The sequence below is a fragment of the Cataglyphis hispanica genome, chromosome 2 (genome assembly GCF_021464435.1).
Source record: "Cataglyphis hispanica isolate Lineage 1 chromosome 2, ULB_Chis1_1.0, whole genome shotgun sequence".
Classification (NCBI taxonomy): Eukaryota; Metazoa; Arthropoda; class Insecta; order Hymenoptera; family Formicidae; genus Cataglyphis; species Cataglyphis hispanica.
In genome coordinates this window covers 4,348,531-4,371,353 of record NC_065955.1, presented here as the reverse complement: position 1 = coordinate 4,371,353, position 22,823 = coordinate 4,348,531, and the positions used below count along the sequence as shown (strand labels likewise).

The window sequence follows — 22,823 nt, the reverse complement described above, 5'->3', positions numbered from 1 at the left end:
GAGGTATTCCCCCACGGTATGAGTCATCGGGTGCAGTTTTGCACAGTTTCGAGCAAAGGGACCTGCAATTCGTGCGTGTCGCCTTCGAGTTCGCGTATATTCGCTAAGATCCGGCGCAAGATCTTCGCTTTCGTTTCACCTCCTCCTCTCTCTCTCTCTCTCTCTCCTTCTTAGAGTACACCAACTCTTCGCATCTCTGTCGTAAGAGAGAGAGAGCATAGAGAGGTTATAAACGCAACGTACTCTGATTCTCGGTTTTGACGCGGATTCGCAAAAGTGAACGGCAAGATGAAACTGGACGTTTCCGATGTGCTATACGACAGCTCCAGCGTGTCGAGTGACAGCGGCACCTCGCAGAGCTCCCGCGTCAGCCATGATTTTCTCTCCAGCATCGCGAATGCGGCCGTGCTACCCAATAACGTAAGTACCGAGCTGAGGAATGTGCCGTTGTATGTGCATGTGCGTGATGCGCTGATGCAAATGCGATGCTGCTCGATTGTATCGTCGCGATTACGTCGCGCTGAATTCCAAAACGATCGACGTCTCATCGCGGCTCGCGTTACGTAACCTCGCACGGCGTGACAATAAATGCGTTAATGTTTTAAAGCGGCTTTCTGCCTTTAACCATTGCACCTGGCGCAAAGTGTCTCGAGGAAAGATGAGTTTCGATATTCGATAGAAGAGAAGATAATCTAGAGCGCGATTTATACTTTCTTCTATTCTAAGTTTTGCGAATTATAAATAATTTTTATCGTGTAAAATTGAATTATAATAAAAAAGGAGATATATATAAATCGAATGCAAAAGAAATATTTTAGTTATTACAGCATAATTTAAATTCTTCATTAAAATAGAAATTTCAAATACAGCATGGCTAAGTAGATATATATCTGTATTTAATATAATATAATCTATATTTATATTTTTGAAATGCATTGATGCACATATAAATCCATATTACTTTACTTTTACGCATACAAACAATATCTTACGCATTCTTATCTTCTCATCGACAAATATTTGAAATTCAGAAAAATATAGACACAAAATGGAGTGCATAATATTGCATTGCTTTCTTATCTTACTTACAGAGATAAAAAGCAATTTAATGTTTCTTGAAACGTTTTGCTAACACGTATGTCACAGATAAATAAAGCTCGCGATAATTATTGTTCAAGTCATTCGAGCAGCGAAACATTCGAAATATTATAACATTTTTAATTTAACAACTGTGTATCGAGATAAATTAGCTCATCATCGAAAATATAGTCACAAACTTCTGCGAACATAAAATTCAAACTTAAAATTCAGCTGATCAAAGTATACTGAATGATAAGCTGTTATCAATAACATGTGCATAATCGCACAATTTTTGAATTTGAAATTTATTGATATTATATAAATCACGTAAGGAGAGTCGATCAAACATTATTTTCATAAATCGATCAAAAGTGATGCACACGATTATATAAACATATAGTTATATATATATATATATATATATATATATATATATATATATGTATGTATAATATATTTATATTATTCTTTGTTAAATGTTTAGCGGAATCGCTTAGAATTACGTAAAATTATTGCTTATAAGCTATCATATGACATATTTCAATCACGAGTACATCTGGAAAATGCATACTATTTCACAGAAACATAAATTCTTATACAAGATGTACAAGTGCTGCTTGTCAATACTTCTTATGATGATTCATCACATTAGTAGTTTTACAATATCAAGTAGGCTCTCTCTCGAGATCGATTTTAACGAAACGTTTACATTAAACGCGAATATATATTAAAAAATCAAATAAATTAATAATATTTATTATGCAATGGGATTATGTTATGAAACGTAATTAATTAAATATTATGGTTTTATGCTCATGTTTGGATTTGATTAGTCTCTGCGATATTTGATATACATATAACAATTATGAAAGGCATTATAAAATATTTTAACTATTCGCTCTATTTAAAATCATTTAAAGAATTCATAAAATTTAATCTCTCAAGAATTTTATTAATGCTACAATTTTTTATCTTGCGAAAATTTATATAATCTTGCTTTTATATCGTTTATCTGAAAAAATTAAGTTACTCATTTTTCTATGATTTGATACAAAATTTAATATATAATATTGCGTTTATCAACATCATTACATTTTTTGCACAAAGAGTTAAATTATTCTTCAACACTACACACATACATACATATAATGCATTACAATGCAATACAATGTGTCAATCATGATCCTTGTTTGCATTCAAAGAGCTTCTTTATCTGAGGGCATTAGAAGCAGCCTGTCGCTAAATTTATAAAGCGCGTGCCGTCATCGCTATAAACTGAATTGCTCGAGTTCAAATGAAAAACACATTTTCGTATGCCACGAATAAGTCGCGTGAAAATGTCACCAACGTTATCAAAAGCAAACTGCATCGTACTGCACGTCACAGGCATGCAATGTCTATAGGTACAGGAATATTTTATTGTCTCTAGAGATCCATAAAGTTAAAACCTACAGCTCCTAAGCTCCTCTTAACTGTCTATTAAAATTTGAAATACTTGGAAAGTCTAATAATTTTATTTATTTTATTTTTAAAAAATCTAAAAAAATATAATTTGTAAATATCTTGATTATTCTTATTATTACACTCTATTTCTAATCCATATAGATCTCGCAAATAAATTAAACACGCCCCTGTGTATAGATAAAGTACTTTCATTCCGGTTCTATATACATGTCCTTTTAAGGTGCATACTACGTGCATCATGCCAAACCTCCGAGTTACTACGGAACGATCCAATCGGGCGTTATCTTTCTTATTGCTGCGTCCATTCACCGATCAGCAGAGATCAATGGTCTCTCCAGATCGCCGAGTGTTTGCATTTAGGAACGTGTCTTCGCGCGAACTTTAAAACGTGACACGTCGATGAAAAATTATTCTCTTTCCCGCGAATTATCCTGCGAATTGTCGATTTGCGTTTTATAAATGATGAAATGCGTCATTGATACGATGTAGTTCGATGATCAGTCTTGACACTACATAAAGGAATATAGGACTTTGATCTTGAACTGCGAATAACGAATTGTTTGTTTTCTTGATGTCTAGACATGCGTCGAAGCTTTACAGTTTCACCAAAAGGAATTTAATTGTTCCTAATAAAAAAAATAGTGTTTGATTTGTAATAATATTTTAGGAGAACACACAAGGAAATAATTAAGTATAATATAATAAATTATTTATCGGGAATATTATGAATGGGAAGATTAATATTTATGCATTTTCTTGTAATATTTAATAATTGTAAAGACTGTGTCCATTTTTTTATAAGGTATATTTTTATATAAAAAAAAATGACTTACTTTTTCTGAATTTTATATTGTATTTTTATATTTCAAAGTATTCAAAGTCATTATCAATAATTTTTCTAATCTATATTATATAAATAGTATCTATAAAAGAGATAAGATGTAAAAAATTTTATTATATCTTATGCTTCTGATTCACAATTATAATATTAGTATGTCGAGATAACTACTTTTCTCTCTTCATTTATTTTATTTTTTACGATATCTACGATTCAGCAAAACTGCATGCGAATTCAAGATGTTCTATGTAAAAATGTTTATTAAGCATGTCAATCGCGTCATTATCGTTTCGTATAACGTATACTTATTTAATAATAACAGTATTTGCGTCTATCTTCATCGTGATTTATTACGACGTCGTGACATGTATATTTATAGATGCAGACAGGAAGTAGAAAATTCTCTTTGTCGCGACAGACAATATCTCTATGGCATCGACAGGGGTTAGTGCCAGTGCGTTTGTCTCTCCCTTATATAGGGTGTTCCAAAGTTGACGAAAAAGAACCTTATATATGTATACATATATATTCCTTAATGTTACTACACTTCATACACTCTATATTCCTTAAAATTTGAAGTTTTCTTGATAAAATATCGAAACACTAATTAATTTTTTTTTAATTTTACAATTAGCTTCCGAAATAAATAATATTATAAATAATTTTATAAACAGTTTTCGAATTTAACTAGACAGTTGTGTTTTCCTCTTTACTCAATTTTTTGCAAGTTAGATCATTATTTATGTATAATCTAACTTGAGCCGAATTTCATTCTACAAGATATTTATTTTGTGAATTATATTAAGAAAAAAGTCATTAACTTAATTAAATACGTTTAGTTGGTTATTATTTTTTTAGTTGAAATATTTAAGTTCAAATATTTAAACATTTTAACTAAAGAAATGATAACACACTAAAGATATACATATTTAGTCAAATTAATGACTTTTTATTCTTAGTATAAGACAATTGCAAGATACTATAACAATAAACTTTCTAATTTGAAATGTTATACAGAACGGTTATTGTTCTTGAAATACCTTTGATAAGATAAAATTTCAAACTTGAAAAGAATAAAACCTTACGTCCACATTTAACGAATTGTATAAGACACCCTATACATTCCCTGCGTGTAAACAGGATGGCGGTGGTATTGATCTAGCATTTCGCTCGGCGTGCTCGGCTTTGGCTGCCTTCAACAGCTGTTTTATAAAGAGCCGCCGCGCGCGCCCTATGACAGCTCGACCATTTAAAAACACGCGTGGCGAGCACGCAACGCACTCGGCGCGCGCGACACGGATCACATTCTACCGCTGCGCAATAACGCTTATATTGCCAGATAATACCTCCCGCGCCAGCTGTTGTCACCTAATTATCTCTCCTATTAATTACAGGGCTCGAACGCAATTGTGCGATAAAATGCAAATACTTTATAATGACCACAGGAGAACGAAAGTACATCTGCCTATATTAAACTTTTATTAATCTTTTCACTTTTTAGTTTCGCATTGAAGAAAATTTATATAATTATTTCAGAAAATTTGACAAATTTTTGTAAAAGTTCTCGTTTTTGAGAAAGTGAGAGAAAGTTTGAAAAATTGCGGGTAATAATTAAAAACAGGCACGCGTGCCGTACAGAAAAACTGATTCACGATCTTTCGCCATATAATTTATTCCGCATTGTCCTGTTTTGAATATCAAAAATGTCTACAGGACTTTCCCGGGTAACGCGATGGGATTGAAACTTTTTTCCTCGCACGAATTTCGGCTTCGTTTGTTATCCACGCACGCGCACAAACGTCGGCAGCTAGAGTGACCAAGCCGTAATCTCCCTCCTTAAAATGTCTCTTTGTCGCGTGAACAAAGCCGATCCTCGTAGCATGGATCTTCGTTCTCGTTACCCCGTTGTGCTCGTTAAGGCGCGTTAGGTCTCTGTTTATCAAGACAATGAACTTTCCGTTCCACAAAGCAAACGAACAAACGAGAATCTATATGTATATTTTAATAATAAATATAATAACTTATATTAATATATTGTTATATAATAATGTTATTTTTGCACGATTACATGTATATGATTATGTTAATTATAACATAATATTTAAAAATTAATGAAATTTCGATGAATTACTTTAATTAAGTATATACTCAAATGTTTTTAAATTCAAAGTAAATAAATCAGAGAGTTTTTATAGAGATCATGGGATAGATAATTGATCGAATATTATTGTGTAAGTTTGAAATGCGATAGCGATTATGTGGACAGTAGGTTGCTCGAATTCAAAACGATTATTCTCAAACTTCTAAATGCATTACTACCACATCTAAATTGATTTTATGGATTAGATTGATTTTTATTTAAAATTAAACTCATTGGATTTTTTTTATTTAAAAAAATAGTATATCTAAAGCTATTTGACCTCAATGAGTCTTACTTATTTATTCTATTTTACAGAAACTTTTAATCATTATCAGTTTGTTTAAAGTTAAAGTTTACTTTTGACTGTTATCTTAAAGAGGATAATAAGAAAAACTTTTATCTCTTCACATTAATTTAATCAATATAAATCCCAGATAATTTTAAGTTAACAAGTAAATCAAATAGCATTCTCTCAAGAGCATAGTCATAATACACATAATGATACTTCCGATTTCTTATTCAGATAATTTATTAGAAATCTTCTTCCCTTTCTTTAAAAGGTTTTCAATATTTTATTCTTAAATGTAGACGATTAAAATGTTATATCTGTCTGGGGTAAAATCGGATTTCCATTACTCGGAGCTGTCTATTGATAGCGGACAATTAAAATGCAATCAAGAAAAGTAAACGTAATTAGGAACGTGCCATTGTTCGTTAAGAGCAATTACGTGAATTGATACATCACGACATTTACATGCGCACTTTTTATCTTTGTTTAGGGATAATAAATCTTTCGGAAGCCGTATCAACTTTTAAACAAACTAAAAGATTTTCTATCAGGATCTTTTATCTAGAAAGGGTTTGAAAGCGTACAGAAGTAGGTAAAACAAAATTTTTTTTTATTCCGTGATTTAATTGTTTGGAATATTTTCCGATAAAGATATATCAGAGATGAAAGTTTTTGTACTTGCAAGTAACTTTCCGGCAATTAAATGTTTTTTATAAAGATATAAATGAAAGAATCATCAATAATTTAATATAATTTAATACAGCTACATAAAAGAGTAAATTAATCATTGTGTAACATAAGAACTTACAGTTTTAGAATTTATTATTTTCATTCTCTTAGACAAACGAGATAAATTAAATTGTCGAAGAAAAATTGATTTTATCTTTCAGAAAAAAAAAATCTCATTAATACGTTCTAAATGCAGGATTATAAAAAGAAATAAATATGACTCGTGACCAATAAATAAAAAAAGTGTTAAATTTTAATAATATCAAAAGTGTATCGCATAAAACATTGTTCACACTGTGTGTAGACACATGTAATTATCTGTTTTATTTAATACGATTTAATACGATCTCTTTTGCAAAAGGATTAATTGAATTAACAATTCGAAGAACACGTGGAGCATTCGAATTGTTTTCAGTACGTCCTAAACTGCGTCACAAACATTAGACGTTCCTCGTTTGCGTTGCAGCGCAAAAGCACTCGTTTGTTGCATAAACAGATCTGGCGATATGTTGCCCCGGATAAATAATTTTTTACCTTCCCCTCTTATTCTCTCCCCCTCTCTTTCTTCTTCGTTCATTGGTTTGTGATTTTAAGAACGGATGTATATGTATAACTCGTCGGGCAAATATCTACCGATCGCACACAAACAGCTTGTAAATTACATCGTAGAATACGATGAAGAACGCGTACCTTTTTGCACTTACGAAGGTTCGTTGCACGGAGAGAGTGCAATATGCATTCGCGAAACGCGGTAGAGAACAGAGAGAGAGAGAGACAGAGAGAGAGAGTTGCGCACGTGCGCGGCAGATTGTTATTGTTAAACATGGTTTCTGCGATATAATGCATTCGCACGCCTATTTTAAAAATTGCAGTCAGCATCAGTGAGTCATCGCTAATCATCGCGTAATACGTTATTTGACGTAGGGGATACTCATATCACGCACGTTCGCCGAGAGACAAGCTCTAATAAAATTTATCCCGACGATAAAATTTGATTGTTCAGCGTTGCCTAGTAATTTTCGCCTGGTTACTTTTTTTCCCCGCAACATTGAAACTTTAAATTTCGGATCACCCTGATCGATTCAATCAATTTCACCGACTTGAACGCATATCCTGAACGTGCAAATTGCGATCCGGTAATTTCCACGCTTCCGGCGTACCGTCAAAAAATTCCCCCTATGGATCTCCTGTGGATCCCCTCGATTTATTGGATTATGCAAGTTAGCCGCGCGGTATAATCGCGCTACCTAGAAAAGGGGATCTAGTTCTCCGTGTGTTCCTCGATTCCGTGAAATCGTCGAAACGAACAGCGACGCTGCGTTGATTGGCCGGTCGCTATCGCGCGAATCAGCAATCAAGATGGCGATGACGTCACGGCAGAGCGCGCCCGTATGCGAATTGGTGGGGGGAGAACGACGCTCGGCTTTCCTATATAGTTACTCAGTCACGTTGGCGGGCTCAGTCGACAGGCATACGTAAGCGCGCGTAACGCAAAGTGAGCGATTAGACAGGCTCGTTGATCATACACCGAGCTTTGTGACAGTGTCGAGTTCTCCGTCGTCGCGTCAAAATCACTTCGCGGCGAGATTATCGAGTGTGACGCTTTCTCTCTCGGACGGAATTTTTTTTTTCGATCCGAGTTAGTCGAATTCGTTCGGAAACAATTTGAACTTTGGGTCTGAGTGAAATTAATTGAAACGCAAGATCACATGATGACGCAACGGGTGCCCAGCGCCGGCTATTGCGACAATATAGTCGAGGATCACAGCTACACGATGTTTTCCATGTATCCGCCGACCACGATCGTACCGGAGCACTGGCAGCTTACGAAGGAGGAGAATGCCATGGTAAGAAGGATGCTATTGATCGCTGAGAATTTTGGGCAGGAAATTAGATGTTTTCTCTCTCTCTCTCGCGCGCGCGTGGCATTGTCTATCGCGACTTTTTGCCCATCGATTATTATTGTTTGTTATCATTCTATCTTTATAAATTTTTCAATATAATATTGAATCGAAAGTTTGGATATCTTACGCACATTATCTGATATTTTCGTGTAAAAATAAGCATGTCTTCCATCCGCAAAATATTAATATATTGAAACACATATAATGTATAAAATGTTATTGATCAATATTTCTCGATATACATATGTGTATGGGAATGTTTCAAATATTTTATATTTTCAAATCTCGTTGTAATAAAACTATTCGTGAATTATTTTAATTTTATATATATATTTATGAAAATATGTATGATTAAATTAAATTATCTTAGAATGTTTAATATATGAAACACATATAATGTATAAAATATTATTGATAAATATTTCTCGATATACATACGTGTATGGGAATGTTTCAAATATTTTATATTTTCAAATCTCGTTGTAATAAAATTATTCGTGAATTATTTTAATTTTATACATATTTATGAAAATATGTATGATTAAATTAAATTATCTTAGAATGTTTAATATAATACTACAATTATATATACTCGCGAATTTTATTTAAAGTTACTCGCGATAAAATGCTTTATCATGCCGCGTGTCAATAACTACGTGTAAGCAAAAATATGATCGATTTTTGATGCATACAAATCATCGATTATGCGCTACTCATGCAGGTGTCATAGTTCAAGGTTGGATCGACAATGCTAAAACTATGGTTGCATTCCAAAACTGGAATCGCGATTAGGCGAATTACACAGTTAATGCTTCCTGCATTTTTATAAAAGAAAAGGAATTAACTAACTGGATAAAAATTATTTTTTCTTGTCTTTTCCTGAGAAGTTTGTTTGGCGATAATGATATCGAATGTTTTAAAGCGCTGTTTAAACGCGCGCGATTTTCTTCCTGTACATTTATTAGACGTGACTGCAAGGCAATCTACGGTGCTCGACATCGACAAAAATAACGCACTGATTAGATAAATGTAGTGTATTGTTAGAGATGATACCAATGGATATACAGTCGCTCGTAAGTGAAAACGCGTGTCCAGGATGAAGAAATCTATATCTTCTATACATTGTAATTTTATATTTGAACAAAGAAACGAGTAAAGCTGAAAACTAATTAAGTACCACAAATAATAGTCTGACGAAATAATTTTTAATGTTTCATTTTTCCAGAAACATAATTCACATTAAGTTAGTCTCCGAAATTGTATAAAATAAAAAATAATAAAAACATAAGTAATATACATGATGATATATTTACGCATTTAATGTTATTCATATCATAAGTTTAGCTTTATTAAATTCGTGCGACTTGTAATCGCAACTTGTAATCTATCATTGATATTCTGTGAACTCGTTATTTAAATCGACTCTTTATTCTTTCTACGAATAATCCACCATTTAATATGCGCGAGTGACAATATGTACAATCATAAGAAACAGTTAATAATTGCGTGCCTTTCATATCGACGAATAACGTGTCACAAAAACAGATAAAAGAAAAGAGAGAGAGAGAGAGAGAGAGAAACAGAGTTTTATATAATAACGATTTACAATTAAATTAATAATCGTGTTCATGTGATGACATATTTATTTTAAATTTTCCAAGAAATGAGATAAGGAGATAGAGATAGAGAGAGTTATCGCATTTAACGCGCGCGATTCGATGACTCTCACCTGCCGATCCTATCGATTTCATTTAACTCTGATTTCTACGAATTTCGAGTTGGCGTATATATTCGCTCGCTTTATCACTAATTTCTTAATTTACCTCGAAAATATTCCGAATAAGCTTGATAAATAATGAGTGTTTTATAAAGGAAAATGACACGATATAAAATAAAGATTTTAAAGTACGTAAAAGAAAGAAAACATATAACAGATACGTTCATAATTTTTCAAAATAACTTGATACTTTTATAATTAGACTATGTATAAAAATATTATTATTTTGAGTATAATAATATAGAAAAAGTAGATATTTCAATAAAAGATTTATTGGAGGAAATAAAGATGTATATAGGTATAGTGATTTTAGTTTATTTGTGCTTATAAAAAAAGCGAAATTCTGAATACAGTAATAGCAAGAATTAGGAAAAAAAGGATTTGAAAAATCATTTTCTTTCTTAAAATATTTTCCATTTTATAATTTATTTCACTTTCAAACCAATTTTTTAAGTTATTAAAAGAAATAGCCTTTGGAATGTTGTCCGAGTATTGTAGAATATTTCTTATCGCTGAATATATTTTTACATTTTTACTGTAATAGCATTTTCTAAAAAGTAAGCGAAGGTCTTCCTCGAAACTGATGTTTATCGAAACCTATTATATAAGAGGTCTGCCAAGCTTTCGAAAATAATTTCCGCCTTTTGAGGAAAACGTATTTCAGTTTTTGATCTTCGAACGTAAGAGATTAACACATATTCTTGTTAATAAATATTTTAGAACAATCATGGAATTATTTATTTAAATAATGAAATTAACCGATTTTGTAGGTTAATCTTTAAAAAGCTTTTCATTTTTATGAACTTATAAATGTCATCTGATTTCTAATTAGATACCATTAAATAGAAATTCAAAGAGTGTTATCTTTTTATTAAAAAGATGTTTAATGTTAGATATTAATCCAAATTAAATATGTTGTAAGATTATATTATAAAAATGATTATAGAAATCGACGTATAAGTAGACCAAAATATTTTCACTTTTAGTCATTAGAGAAGTCATTAAGAGAAAAACTTCCTATAGGAATTCTTGCATATATTGTCTGCAAGAAACTAAAGGAAAGCAGTTAAATCTGACAGGAAGCGAACAGTTAACGCTCGTTAACCCGCCAATTAGAAGGTTTCGTTGAAGGCGGGGTTAAGTCTAGTGAGAGCAATACGTATGGGTCATAAGGCAAGAGGTGTCCTACTCTCAATATTAAGGAGATACTTCTTGAACATGTTCCCTTATTATTTATCTCTTCCGTAAAAAACAGTCACTAGAGAGAGAGAGAGAGAGCGCGCGTTATTCCGAATAACAATCCGCAAATTTAAATATATGAGTTTTCTATGCCTCTAAAAATGTATATTTTATATTTTACATTTATATATTATTTATATATTATATATATTATATATTACATTTATCACAAACTATTTCTATAATAGGTTACTAAACTTATTTTATTCTTTGAGACTCAAAAAATTACATTTAAAAAAAAACTTGTTTTCGATACTATAAGCATTTCTTGTCTGTCAGTGATATATTTTTGCCTACATCGAGAATAATCGATGAATAAAACATTTGTTTACATTTATTTTATATCAATTATACGAAATACTATTCTTTCGAGATTAATGTATCATACATGATTATTTATGTGACATTGTTTATCTGACATTTTTGTTTTCTTTTTAATACGGATCGTTCAAACGCCGACGACGACGGTGTTCGAAAAGCGATATCGCGTGTGGAAATTTCCGGTATTCATTATTCCTTTTCTTTATTTTTTATTTTTGCCATGCTTACCTCAGTTCACGTCTCGCGAGAGGCGGGGCGCGGATGAGTCATGGCGCGTAGTCCGCCGGCGATTTATGAATGAAAATCCACGCACGTGTGGTGTGCACGTTGCTGCCGCCTCGTAGTAGTGACATGCGACGCCCGCCATGATTATTCGCGAGTCATAAACATGTCGATTGTGCCCGAGCGCGAGATAGATCGATACCGGGAAGAAGGATGTGTCGTCGAGTTGCACTTGTGACAAGCTACGCCGCACGTTCGCCTTCGCATTCCGGGAAGTCGATCGCTCCATCAAAGAGGAAAACTTGTTCAAGGTTCTTGTCAAAGTTATTTCTTTGTTTTTTAAGTCTCGAAGTAATATCATTCTCTACAAAAATAAGTCATCACGAAATCAAGTCTTTTTTCAAACAACTGCGTTTTTATTTATTTTCTTTTTCTCTAAAACAATCGCGTAGAGAGAATTGATTTTAAAAATTTATTTCAAATAGAAAAAAAGAAAAAAATTCAAAACTTTTTTTTTTTTTCGAGAAAAAGATTTTCTAACGATTCGATCTACGAGATTCTTTTACATATTTTATCGCAACACTCTATGCTCGATTTGTTTTATGACGCCGATTGCGAAAGAGAAAATGGTGCGTGTACCTCTTCTAAGTCTCTCTTGTAAGATTTTTTTTTTTTTGCGGCGCGTAGCGAACTAGTGATCCGGTATGGTCGACCTCGAAAGGAGATCTCGATTCTGCAGAAAGATATCTTGCATATGAATGACGTCAATTGGCTTAATACTTTCCCCCGAGTGAGCGTTGGACCTCTTTGCGTAATCTTGCGAACTTTCCTATATTCTTGAAAAGTGCTTTCTTATCTTGCAAAATATCGTCCAGATGTTGAAATACTTCTGCAAGTTGTCTCGCGTTAAACGTGCTAATTGACTATTTTTCTTGCTCCATACAATTGTTTTCATGTACTATATAAATTATCGAGTATAGTAAGCGTCTCAAATAATATAAAAATTCATGTTTGAATGTGATATTTATACATTATATATACATATTAAAAACCATGACGCTTGACCTTAATATTTCAACATCAAGTAGTAAATTAATACTATTTTAAAGTAATATTTTGAGTTTAAATATTAAATATATATCTTTAAATCTTTTACTAACATTTAAATTCTTTTAAAATATATATATTCATAATTTCTTAAAACGTTTTCATTCTTTTAAATAATATCGGCCGGACGAATAGTTGCAGAAAACACGGAATTCAGCATATCTTATACGGTGCGTCAATCAAGTTATCGCTCACTATTGTTGCTTGGCGAACCGATTTCTGTGATGCAAGGTCATAACACTATCGATAATACGTCATCTATGTTAAACTCGTCGCGATAATAATGCCTGTTAACTGCGCCTTGGTTTACCTGAGACCGATGAAGACGATAGTATGTGGTTGATTAACGTAATAATATTATTACCGGTTGGTACACACACACATACATATACGCACTAGATTATAGTAAGTCGCATCGTGCGTCACACAGTCGGGATTATATCTGCTTATAATAACGTCAACCGAAAGTCCACTGTTTCTCTCATCGTTTCTTGTACAAACCAGTATCGTTTTAATACCACGCGAATCGCAATACCATAGAGAAATATCATGAATATAAGATGAAGATTAAAAATTTGTGAGGGACATTAAGATGAAAATTTGAGTACTATCAACAAAATGTAAAAGTTTGAATGCACACACACACACACATACATACTCACGCATTGCTGAAATATATGTTCAAGAAATTTAAAATATAAATATAATAGTAACTTTAAAAAAAAAAAAACATTTATGTTAAATTATTTAATCTATTTAATTTAAATTTTTTTTATGTGAACAATGATAATGAGATGATTCTATAACTCGGTTATTCAAGTAAATTTTTTATAATTAAACGGCGGTTAAAACGAGCTAATATTGACCGAGGCGAATATATAATACGTATTGTTATATTATCCTCCACAATGTAAAGTTTAAAATTTTCCAACGTTACGCTTCCTACTCGGACGGCGATTTACTAATGAATATCTAATGCGGTCGTTTCCACATAATAATCCGTCGCGTAGAAACGACCGCCCATTATTCGCTGCCTAATGGATTCTCCTTTGTATGTGAAAACGTGGTATATTTCGAAGAGATAAGATCTGGATTCTTTAAAAGAGATAGGGATAGAGAACTTTATATTGTGTTGTGAGGAACACTTTCATAACACTTGCGAGGAAAGAAATAGGTGAATCGAGGAACAGGAGACCGCGGGCCCATAATTCAAAGCGAGCTCTCCCGAGTATGATGGCATGATAAACTGGCCCGGCTATTCGGGGCGATGCGCTCGCGAGTTCGAGAGGTCATAGAACCCTACGGGCCCCTTTTTTAAAGAGTGCGTTATGACGCGTGGGATAAACGTATCCAATTTCGTGGAACTATTGTCCGCGCTCGCGACGGACACGAAGGCCACAAATACTCGAAAGGCGACAACAAAGGGCCGACCTGTCCGGATATCGTCAAATGGATTAGTGTAAAAACCGAAACACACACGCGATGTGGGAGGGGATTACAATACGGTGGGAATTTAATTCTATTGTAAGGTGTTTAGGAATTAAATTTTATGACATTACAATTAGAATTATGATATTAAATTCTTGACTAAAGTGGGAATATTTTATAAAATAACAAAGAAGTGTTTACTTTTATTTTAGTTTTTTGTTTAGTAATTTGTTGTTATTTTTAATTTCTTATATATATATTCACACTTTTGTGACTCATAATTTTCTTATTGATTAAAAAGAAAAATAATGAATGGCAATAGAATTAAATCTTTCTTTTCTCTCTTTATCTCTTTTTCCTTTTAAATGTATATAATAAAATAATTGTATGTAACTAAAATTTGAGACTTGAGAGTCAATAGAAACATAATAATAAGATAAAATTCTGTAAAAAAATATTAGTTGCGATTACGATATACTAACACAGAAATTGTCACATATGAAACACATAATAATCCCATTTTTCTTCAAGACTAATCGATAATATTATCCGGTCGTTCCTGGGAGACAAAGGAGATAAAGTCAACACATGTGACAAGAAATATGAGATATGTGGTTCGTAAGAAACAAAAACGATAAGCGAAAACAGAGGCGAAACATAATTCGAAATTAGGTAGGACAACATGGTCCGCGGCTGAAAATACAGAGATGCAAAAATGCATATTTATATATAACATATTACGTGGAATCTAGTCGAATGATTTTCAAGATTATAGGTGACCTTCATTCAAGGTAGATAAAATCTGGTTGTGGTTTGATTAAATACACCTTTTACATCGGACTTCTAGGAAAGAGGAAGATGAATTGCGTCTCGAGGTCCATCTCGCATTATGTACGCGATTATGTAGGTATTCCTCTCCCAAGAGAGGCTGTCGAAGAGTGCAACCAGTCGGAAATGCCTTCATGATTACGTCACTAGTCAGGAATTCACAGACCGTTGTGCCCTCAAAGTGTTTCTCCTTCTACACAGGAGGTCGTCTTTTCTTTTTTTCTTTTTTCTTTTTTTTTCCTATCTCCTTCGTCCTTAACGCTCATCGTTCAAAAGATATTTCTGAAGTCTTCAGGAAGATTGATAATAGAATTTCCAAGAAATAACATTAATTGATTTTTTTTTATTAGAATAGTCATTACGATAATCATTCTGTATCCAAACTTTCCTTTTACTTTGTAGATTATTTTCTTACACGAATGCTTTATAGAATTGAAATTGATGCAATTTTGTTAAATACAATTTTTAATACTATTAATAAACCAAAATTCTGTATTTATTCGTCTCTGAAACACGACATTTGGCTATTTGTATAATTGAAAATTGGATTCATCAAAATTGTATATTAGTTTTTTTTTCAATTAATAATAATTTAATATTATTTTTTTTATTAACCTTTGTACATTTTCTATTATTCCATTAATTGTCACTGCACAGTTGATTTTTATTTTCAGCATATTATTATCGTTTATAATACGAGAAATGAGATTGCGATAATTGCAGAAAATGATAGATTAACCATAATCTTGACAGATATTATGGTAATTGCGGTACGATTTAGCAAAACTCAGTTAGTCAATTACTCTATATTACGCGATATATGTCGACGTTAGCGAATCTAAGCTAATCGATCATCCTTCGTAAAAAGTGAGCGATCATGCAGCCTTGAATCAAAGCGTCGGTTTCATCAGATTTCTGTATCTTTTACATCGCGAGGGATCGATTACACGCATATTATCCGTGACAGCGAAAAACATGAAACGATAATGAAAAACGAGAATTGTCGCTCTATATATTTGTTAGATTTTTTTCGAGAAAATCATATTCTGTATTATAAAAATACTTTATTTATATTAACTGATGTACAATCATTTTTAGAAATACGGCCAAGTTTGAATTATAGTGAAATTGATTGATACAGATATTATTAAGATTAAATTCAAGCTTGAAAATTATCAGACTTAATAATATCAATGAACTGAGATAGTTGTGATAAAAATATGATTAGATCGTCGACTACAGATTGGAGACGCAAAATTTTCGTAAAGAGATCTTGGTTGTGATTTCTGGAATTTTTTGACGGATTTGTTGAGTGAAATCGTGACATCTTCAGCGAGATGGTGAAATCTTGGCGCAAGATTTCATCGGCACAGACAAGGTCGTGGCGCGTCGCTCGCGGAATTTCCAAAATTACGCCGAACAAGCGACTCACTCTTTAATGTCGTTCACCTCCGATCGTGACTCTGCAACATCGCAGTACTCTGTTGGCCTTTGTTCTCGGACTTTAGTGCTAAAAACAGTCGGTGTCGAACCATTCCCGGCTTATCTCGGTGTTTATTGAGTGCCGACGGAATAGTTCAGGCTACAACTTCGTTCGTCGTGAGTGTTGCGTAAAAACGATTCTATATGGAAACTAATCGGACCAGAAAGACATTAGTTTTTTCGATTTTGATATTTCTGTATCTACCTGCAATTAAAACTTTTATAGTATGAAAAGTTATTTGAAAATAAAGAATGAGAAAAAAATTATATATTGGAAATTTCATATTAGAAATCATCTATGGTTTTAATATTAAAATTTTATGTGTAATCTGATGCGTACACCGTATATTATAATATACAATAGGTTTACAAAATTTCTTCGAGTTTTTTTTCTCTCTCTTTTTACTTTCAGTGTTTTCACTGAAAATAATGTAATGTCTTTGGGGGCGATGTAAAAATGTATGTTTAAAAAGCTCTTAAACTATAACGTTATAACAGAAAAGTGGCGTGTGACCCACAACGAGTCACTGTTCTCAATGATAATCATTAATTGAGACTCAGGAAAGGCCAGATTTAAATTAGTCTAGGCACAATCTCAAGAATTTGTTGCATCGAAATGATTTAAATGTCATTTGAAAGAATTGAAATTTAATATTCATTGATTTTTTGACATTTTCTTTATTTGATAGTATAGGCTCTTCTTTAATCTTATAGATTTTTTTTAATTATAAATTATTTATTAGTTAATAGTTATTATATTATTTTTATTATATTTATATTGTTCTATAATGTTTGAATTTATTATTTAATGCATTTTTCTTGCAAAAAATAAAACTGCTTGCATGCAAGTAAGAACAACGTTCTACTCCAAAACGCATCTCGTATTCAGCAATCATTTACGAAATAAATTCATGAAATGTTAGCCTCGGCTGATAGTAAGATAGTTACACAGGAAGTAGTTGGTGTATGTGACGCAATGTCTCGCGTTCAATTTTGCATTTCTCAGTACAGATGATTCGTTGTTCTGACACGAAGAAACGTGAATCATTCATTGGCGCCAATCGGATCACGGATATACCGAGCGGATGTCTCCTAGTCTCCCGGATTGTGCTACGCGCGAGAAACGCGTTTTTTCACGCGTATGCAAAGTTGATCGGCAAAATAGCTGTCATCATGTCGTTTGGTAGCGACTTAAGCGCGACACAACGAGACTCCAATGAAGTCATCCCTTGTATCTCCTACCAGCAGTCGCGCGCGCTTCTCCTCCGCCCTCCCGCATCCGACACGCTGCACAGTCGAGGACTCCGACGCGCGAAGTTTTCTCGACAGACAGAGAGAGCCGAGTGTGGCCGACAACAGCCGAAGCGGTGCGACCATGTGGCGATAGCACGATGGTAGAAATGCTGTCAGTGTCACTGCGACTGCCGTCCGACGTAGTCGCGCGGAAATTTTACGTCGCATATTCGCCACTGAAATTCTGTCCCTCTTTTTTTTTTTCGTTTCCTCCTTGCTTTCCTCTCTCTCTTTCTCTCTGTCTCGCCTCGCTCTCGGGGACGGCCTATCGAATTCACCGCAAGGTCGACAACGGTGGCGACGTTTTCTCGCACGCGCGTGTGACGTCAAGACGATTGTCAGAAAACACGCAAGGTACGTGCCTCGCTTCGTTTCTGTGAAAGGAAACGCGATCGGTTTGGGTTAAACGCCCGGGGTCCCCGACGATAGTTTCGCGAGGTCGTCCATCCATTCTTCGTGCAAGGTGAGTCGAAAATCATTCCCATTTTAGGCCGTTGCGAAATAAAAAGTGCTTTAACGGCATGTCCTTGCGCGACTCCGTCGCTACTGCGCTCTTAGTAGTGCGCCGATAATGAAGCTTTATTCTTGGCTGTTTAGCAGCGACTTTCCATCACGGCGCGAATTCGATTCCAGATCGTCGTTGCAATTCGCCGCGATTTCGCGCCCAATTTTGTCTCGTGTTGATAGCGATTCGCTTTTTAATCACCGCCGTCATTTTGCGCTTTAACCGCAGCAAAAAATTATTACGTATGTCGGGAAAATTCCAAGCGCGTCTGATCAACCTCCGTCCGTGCATCGGCGAAAAAGATAATTATTGCGCGTTTGTATTTACTACTGCCTTTTCGTTATCGTTCCGCTATTCCTTGCTTTTTCCTCTCCGTTTTCTTGTGCCGCCGTTTGCACTTTAGACTCGCTTAACTCGATTTCGCGCACGTCGTGTATGTAAACGCGCTTTTTAGACTAACAATAAATTGAATAGCGCATATATTTGTCTTTACAATTTTTTACGCATAACCATTTTATAGAATTTCGCAGCTACCGACAAATAATAGCATACTGCAACGCGAGTGTAAGAAAAGAATATTAGAATGTTAGAAAAGAATTTAAATGGAAAAATATTTTTCTGTTGTATACTTTTATTATCTACTTATAAAAATCTTGTTATTGTTTATATTATTAATGTAAAATGGTCACCACAGATTATTTATCGATGGGAAGAACAAATAAATTATACATTGAATTTATACGCTAATATTTGTTCGACAGTGCAGCATGTGATTCCGCGATATAACATTTATTGTCGATTTGAAAAACAGCCGTGTGACGACATCGCCGCGTTGATTGACGTCACATCACGCTAGATAATCGCATCACATAATAACATATCTCACGTACATCTGTGCGACGTATTACGAGATACTTTTTATAAATGGCACGAAACATTGGTGCAACGATTTAATTTTCTGAAAAAAATTATCTCGCAATAATATTCGACTTTGAATCGTGACGTTCGCCAACGTTATATAGATCTCGAGCAGACCGAACAGGTTTTCCGGAAAATCCCAATCGTGCTGTAGATCTGTATTTTGCTGATTATCGCGTAAACTACTCTCAGGGACACGATTGTCCCTTCCTGCTCTGAACACGATAAAGCCACTAAGATGGACATATTTTTCATAAAAATCTAGCACAGTGTCGGTCTCTTCCTTTCTTCTAACATGTTTAATGTAGCACTTTTTCTCACAATCAACATCTTTCGTTCCTTCTCAAATAATTTTATGATATAGATTTGTATTCTCTCTCTCTCTCTCTCTCTCTCTCTCTCTCTTTCTTTCTTTTTAATCGAATATTTTTTTCGATTGTATATTTTAATTTTCGTGACATATCGCACAAAATGATTGGACTTTTCTCTGTGCAATATTCTTTTTCTCTATCTGCATACGCTGTAATTTGCACGCGCAAAAAAACAGAGGCCGTTGCGATGCATTCGGAACATACATGACCGTTATCATGTTTACATTCTTTGTTCTCGGCGTGCCACTGGCATCGACACGTTCGCGCCGTCGAAAGAAAATTGTTCTTTCAACTCGCGGAAACTCCGACACAAATACGTTATACAACACATACGCGCGTGTATATTTACGATAAAAATAATCTATTTATTGGTATGTTGCTTGGAATTTTTCTTCCATCGAAAATTAATGAATTTACTAGTGTAGAATTTTAACACTTAAATAATTAAAATATTTTTCCTTACATAAGGTGGATAATAAATACATCGTACATGATGTAAACAACAGAAAAATACATTTGTATTTCACTTATCGCCTCTCATTATTTTTCATTGAGAACTTATTAGCGAATTTTTAAGATGGCACAAAGACAGACGGAAGCGTTAAGAACAGTAAAAACGGATGTAAAGATAAAGGTTTCCTTTGTTATTCAAGGTTGCGCTCTCGCGGCGGCTTTCGACCACACTTTTTCCGGCGATCGTATAGAAGAAATAGCTCACGCTATTCTGACATAATTGCGTTATTATTTACCGTGTAATATCTAGTCGCATGATAAACTGCATGTGCGAAGGGCATTGGAAAGAGAAGGAAGAAAAAGAGAATGCGTTAGACGTACGTACAAATAAATAATATATACGACACGGTTCTCGGTCCATGTCGATTTACTTCGTTACGTAACCGCGTTCACGTTATATTATATCAAAATAAGCATAATCTTCGGTTGCAAACACGATCCGATAAAAAAATTGATCCAATAACAGAAATAGGTTTACGCCTAGAATGGATCATATTCTTTATATGCATTTGTTTTTTTTTTTTTTAAATTCAATATTTTGTACGTTGTTATTTCAAACGTAAAGGAAAACGAAATGTAATGTTTAGAAATTAAAAAAATCTGTGAATAAATTCTTTAATATGAAATTTCAAAAGATAATAAAATTTAATCTTAGAAGTCATAAGTGAAATGTGTAGAAGTATTTTGAAAGTTTGTCTGTTTTTCCTCAAACGATCTGAAAAATTGTTAATTTTACATGCCGTTGAATTTTTTTGTTAACATAATAGAGCATAGCAGTCTTTTGCGTACAGTAACGTTACGGTCGTTACGGCGACGTGTGTTTAGTGTTGGCGAGGCCTGTGACAGGCTCGACTGGTCAAACACGCGGATTGTTTATCATAACCTGGTTGCCACGTGTTTTCATATCAAGGCGCGATAAGCTGCTTTTAAATGTCCCCATATAGCATTCATAGAGTTTCCCCTGTGAATAGAAACGAATAGATTTTTGACGAGACATATTGATTTTCCGATAAAAGCAATGTCAATCATGCACATAAAAATTACACCGAACATATTGTACGATATTGTTATTAATTTTTGAAATTTAATGCAGAAACTTTAAATTTATTATCCAAGTACGGAATTAATTTTTATTATTATACTTATTATAATACTTAAAAAAGAATCGTGGGCAAATAATTTTAATAGATTTTATTGTGTTGTTTACGGACATTTATAATATTAAAAGTTTTTTGAGAGTGAGAGAGAGAGAGAGAGAGAGAACAATAGAGTTTGAAAAAATATATATAGTTCTAAAATAAAATTTGCTATCAACATCACACACATGTGGCTGGCGCTACATCAATTTCTTAACGGCGCGATACAAAGAGCCACATCCTGGAAATGTCCAGCATGATAGATAAACAACTCCATCCAACGTGACGTGAACGTTTTAAGCCTCCGTTTCTTCGTTGGTTTTTCCGCAGCATTAAAACCAGCGCATAAATCAAAAGAGTGTAGTAGTCCAGGAAAATTTGCAACTATTTGCAACTATAATCCGAGAAAATATAAATTTTATATTCTTTGTATACATATGTAGCTTTTTGCGACATTTATATCTCTTTTTTTAGAACATAAATTATATATATTTCTTTTAAATATTAATCAAAGATGTCGAACCCTATGTAACGTTTGTATTAATTGCATACTAATTATTTAATAAATCTGATAAATAAATATTTGAACGAGATATTTGATGCAGCCGAGCAATTTCTTTTTTAGATACTAGTATTGATGCGAATACATGATAAATGTAGTGATTATTAATTAACATCTCTTTCTAATCTCTTGAGATTGAAGCGTTTCGTGCTCGGGATCGTCGTCGAGGGGAGAGATCTTTTGGCACAAATCCAAATCGACGAACCCACGGGTGCCGGCATCGACGACAAATGACTTTACACAGGTGTTAAACTTAGAACTCGGACTAATTAAGGTTCTCTAAACAGCGGCCGCGTAATAGGGAATTTCACGTCCTGGGAAAACCTCTGATTGTAGACAACACCAGAAATGCCATCTCATTCTTGAAATTTTCTACTTTAAATTATAAAGGACCAAAATTTCTATTCTATTATTTACAGAAAACACGCATCTAATGATCGATATATTATGTATTATTAAAATACGTAAATTTAAAACGAATATATAGAATCTAATAGAATCGTGAAATATATAAAATAATTTAAACAATTACTAATGATTAAACATTTAATTTGAAGAACATGATTATAATTATTTATAGATGGACGATATAATGAAAGTATCCCTTCTCTTCTATAATCTGTAATTATAAATGTAGATTGCAGTCGACGAATGCATTCGATATTTTGAATGTCAAA

The 22,823-nt window shown here is 33.5% G+C and overlaps 1 protein-coding gene across 2 annotated transcripts in view; it reads left to right on the top strand.

The window, feature by feature from the left end:
- Nucleotides 1–26: 26 nt before the first annotated feature.
- LOC126859037 (transcription factor kayak) overlaps nucleotides 27–22,823 on the top strand; it is a 31,894-nt gene continuing 9,097 nt past the window's right edge. Inside the window, exon 1 of one of the 2 annotated variants that reach the window (XM_050609935.1) lies at nucleotides 27–420. In XM_050609935.1, coding sequence (XP_050465892.1) covers nucleotides 289–420 — 132 coding nt within the window. In that variant the 5' untranslated portion in view covers nucleotides 27–288. Of the gene's footprint in view, nucleotides 421–8,012; nucleotides 8,388–22,823 lie in introns of those variants that run through there. The other variant, XM_050609934.1, reaches the window with a different exon arrangement.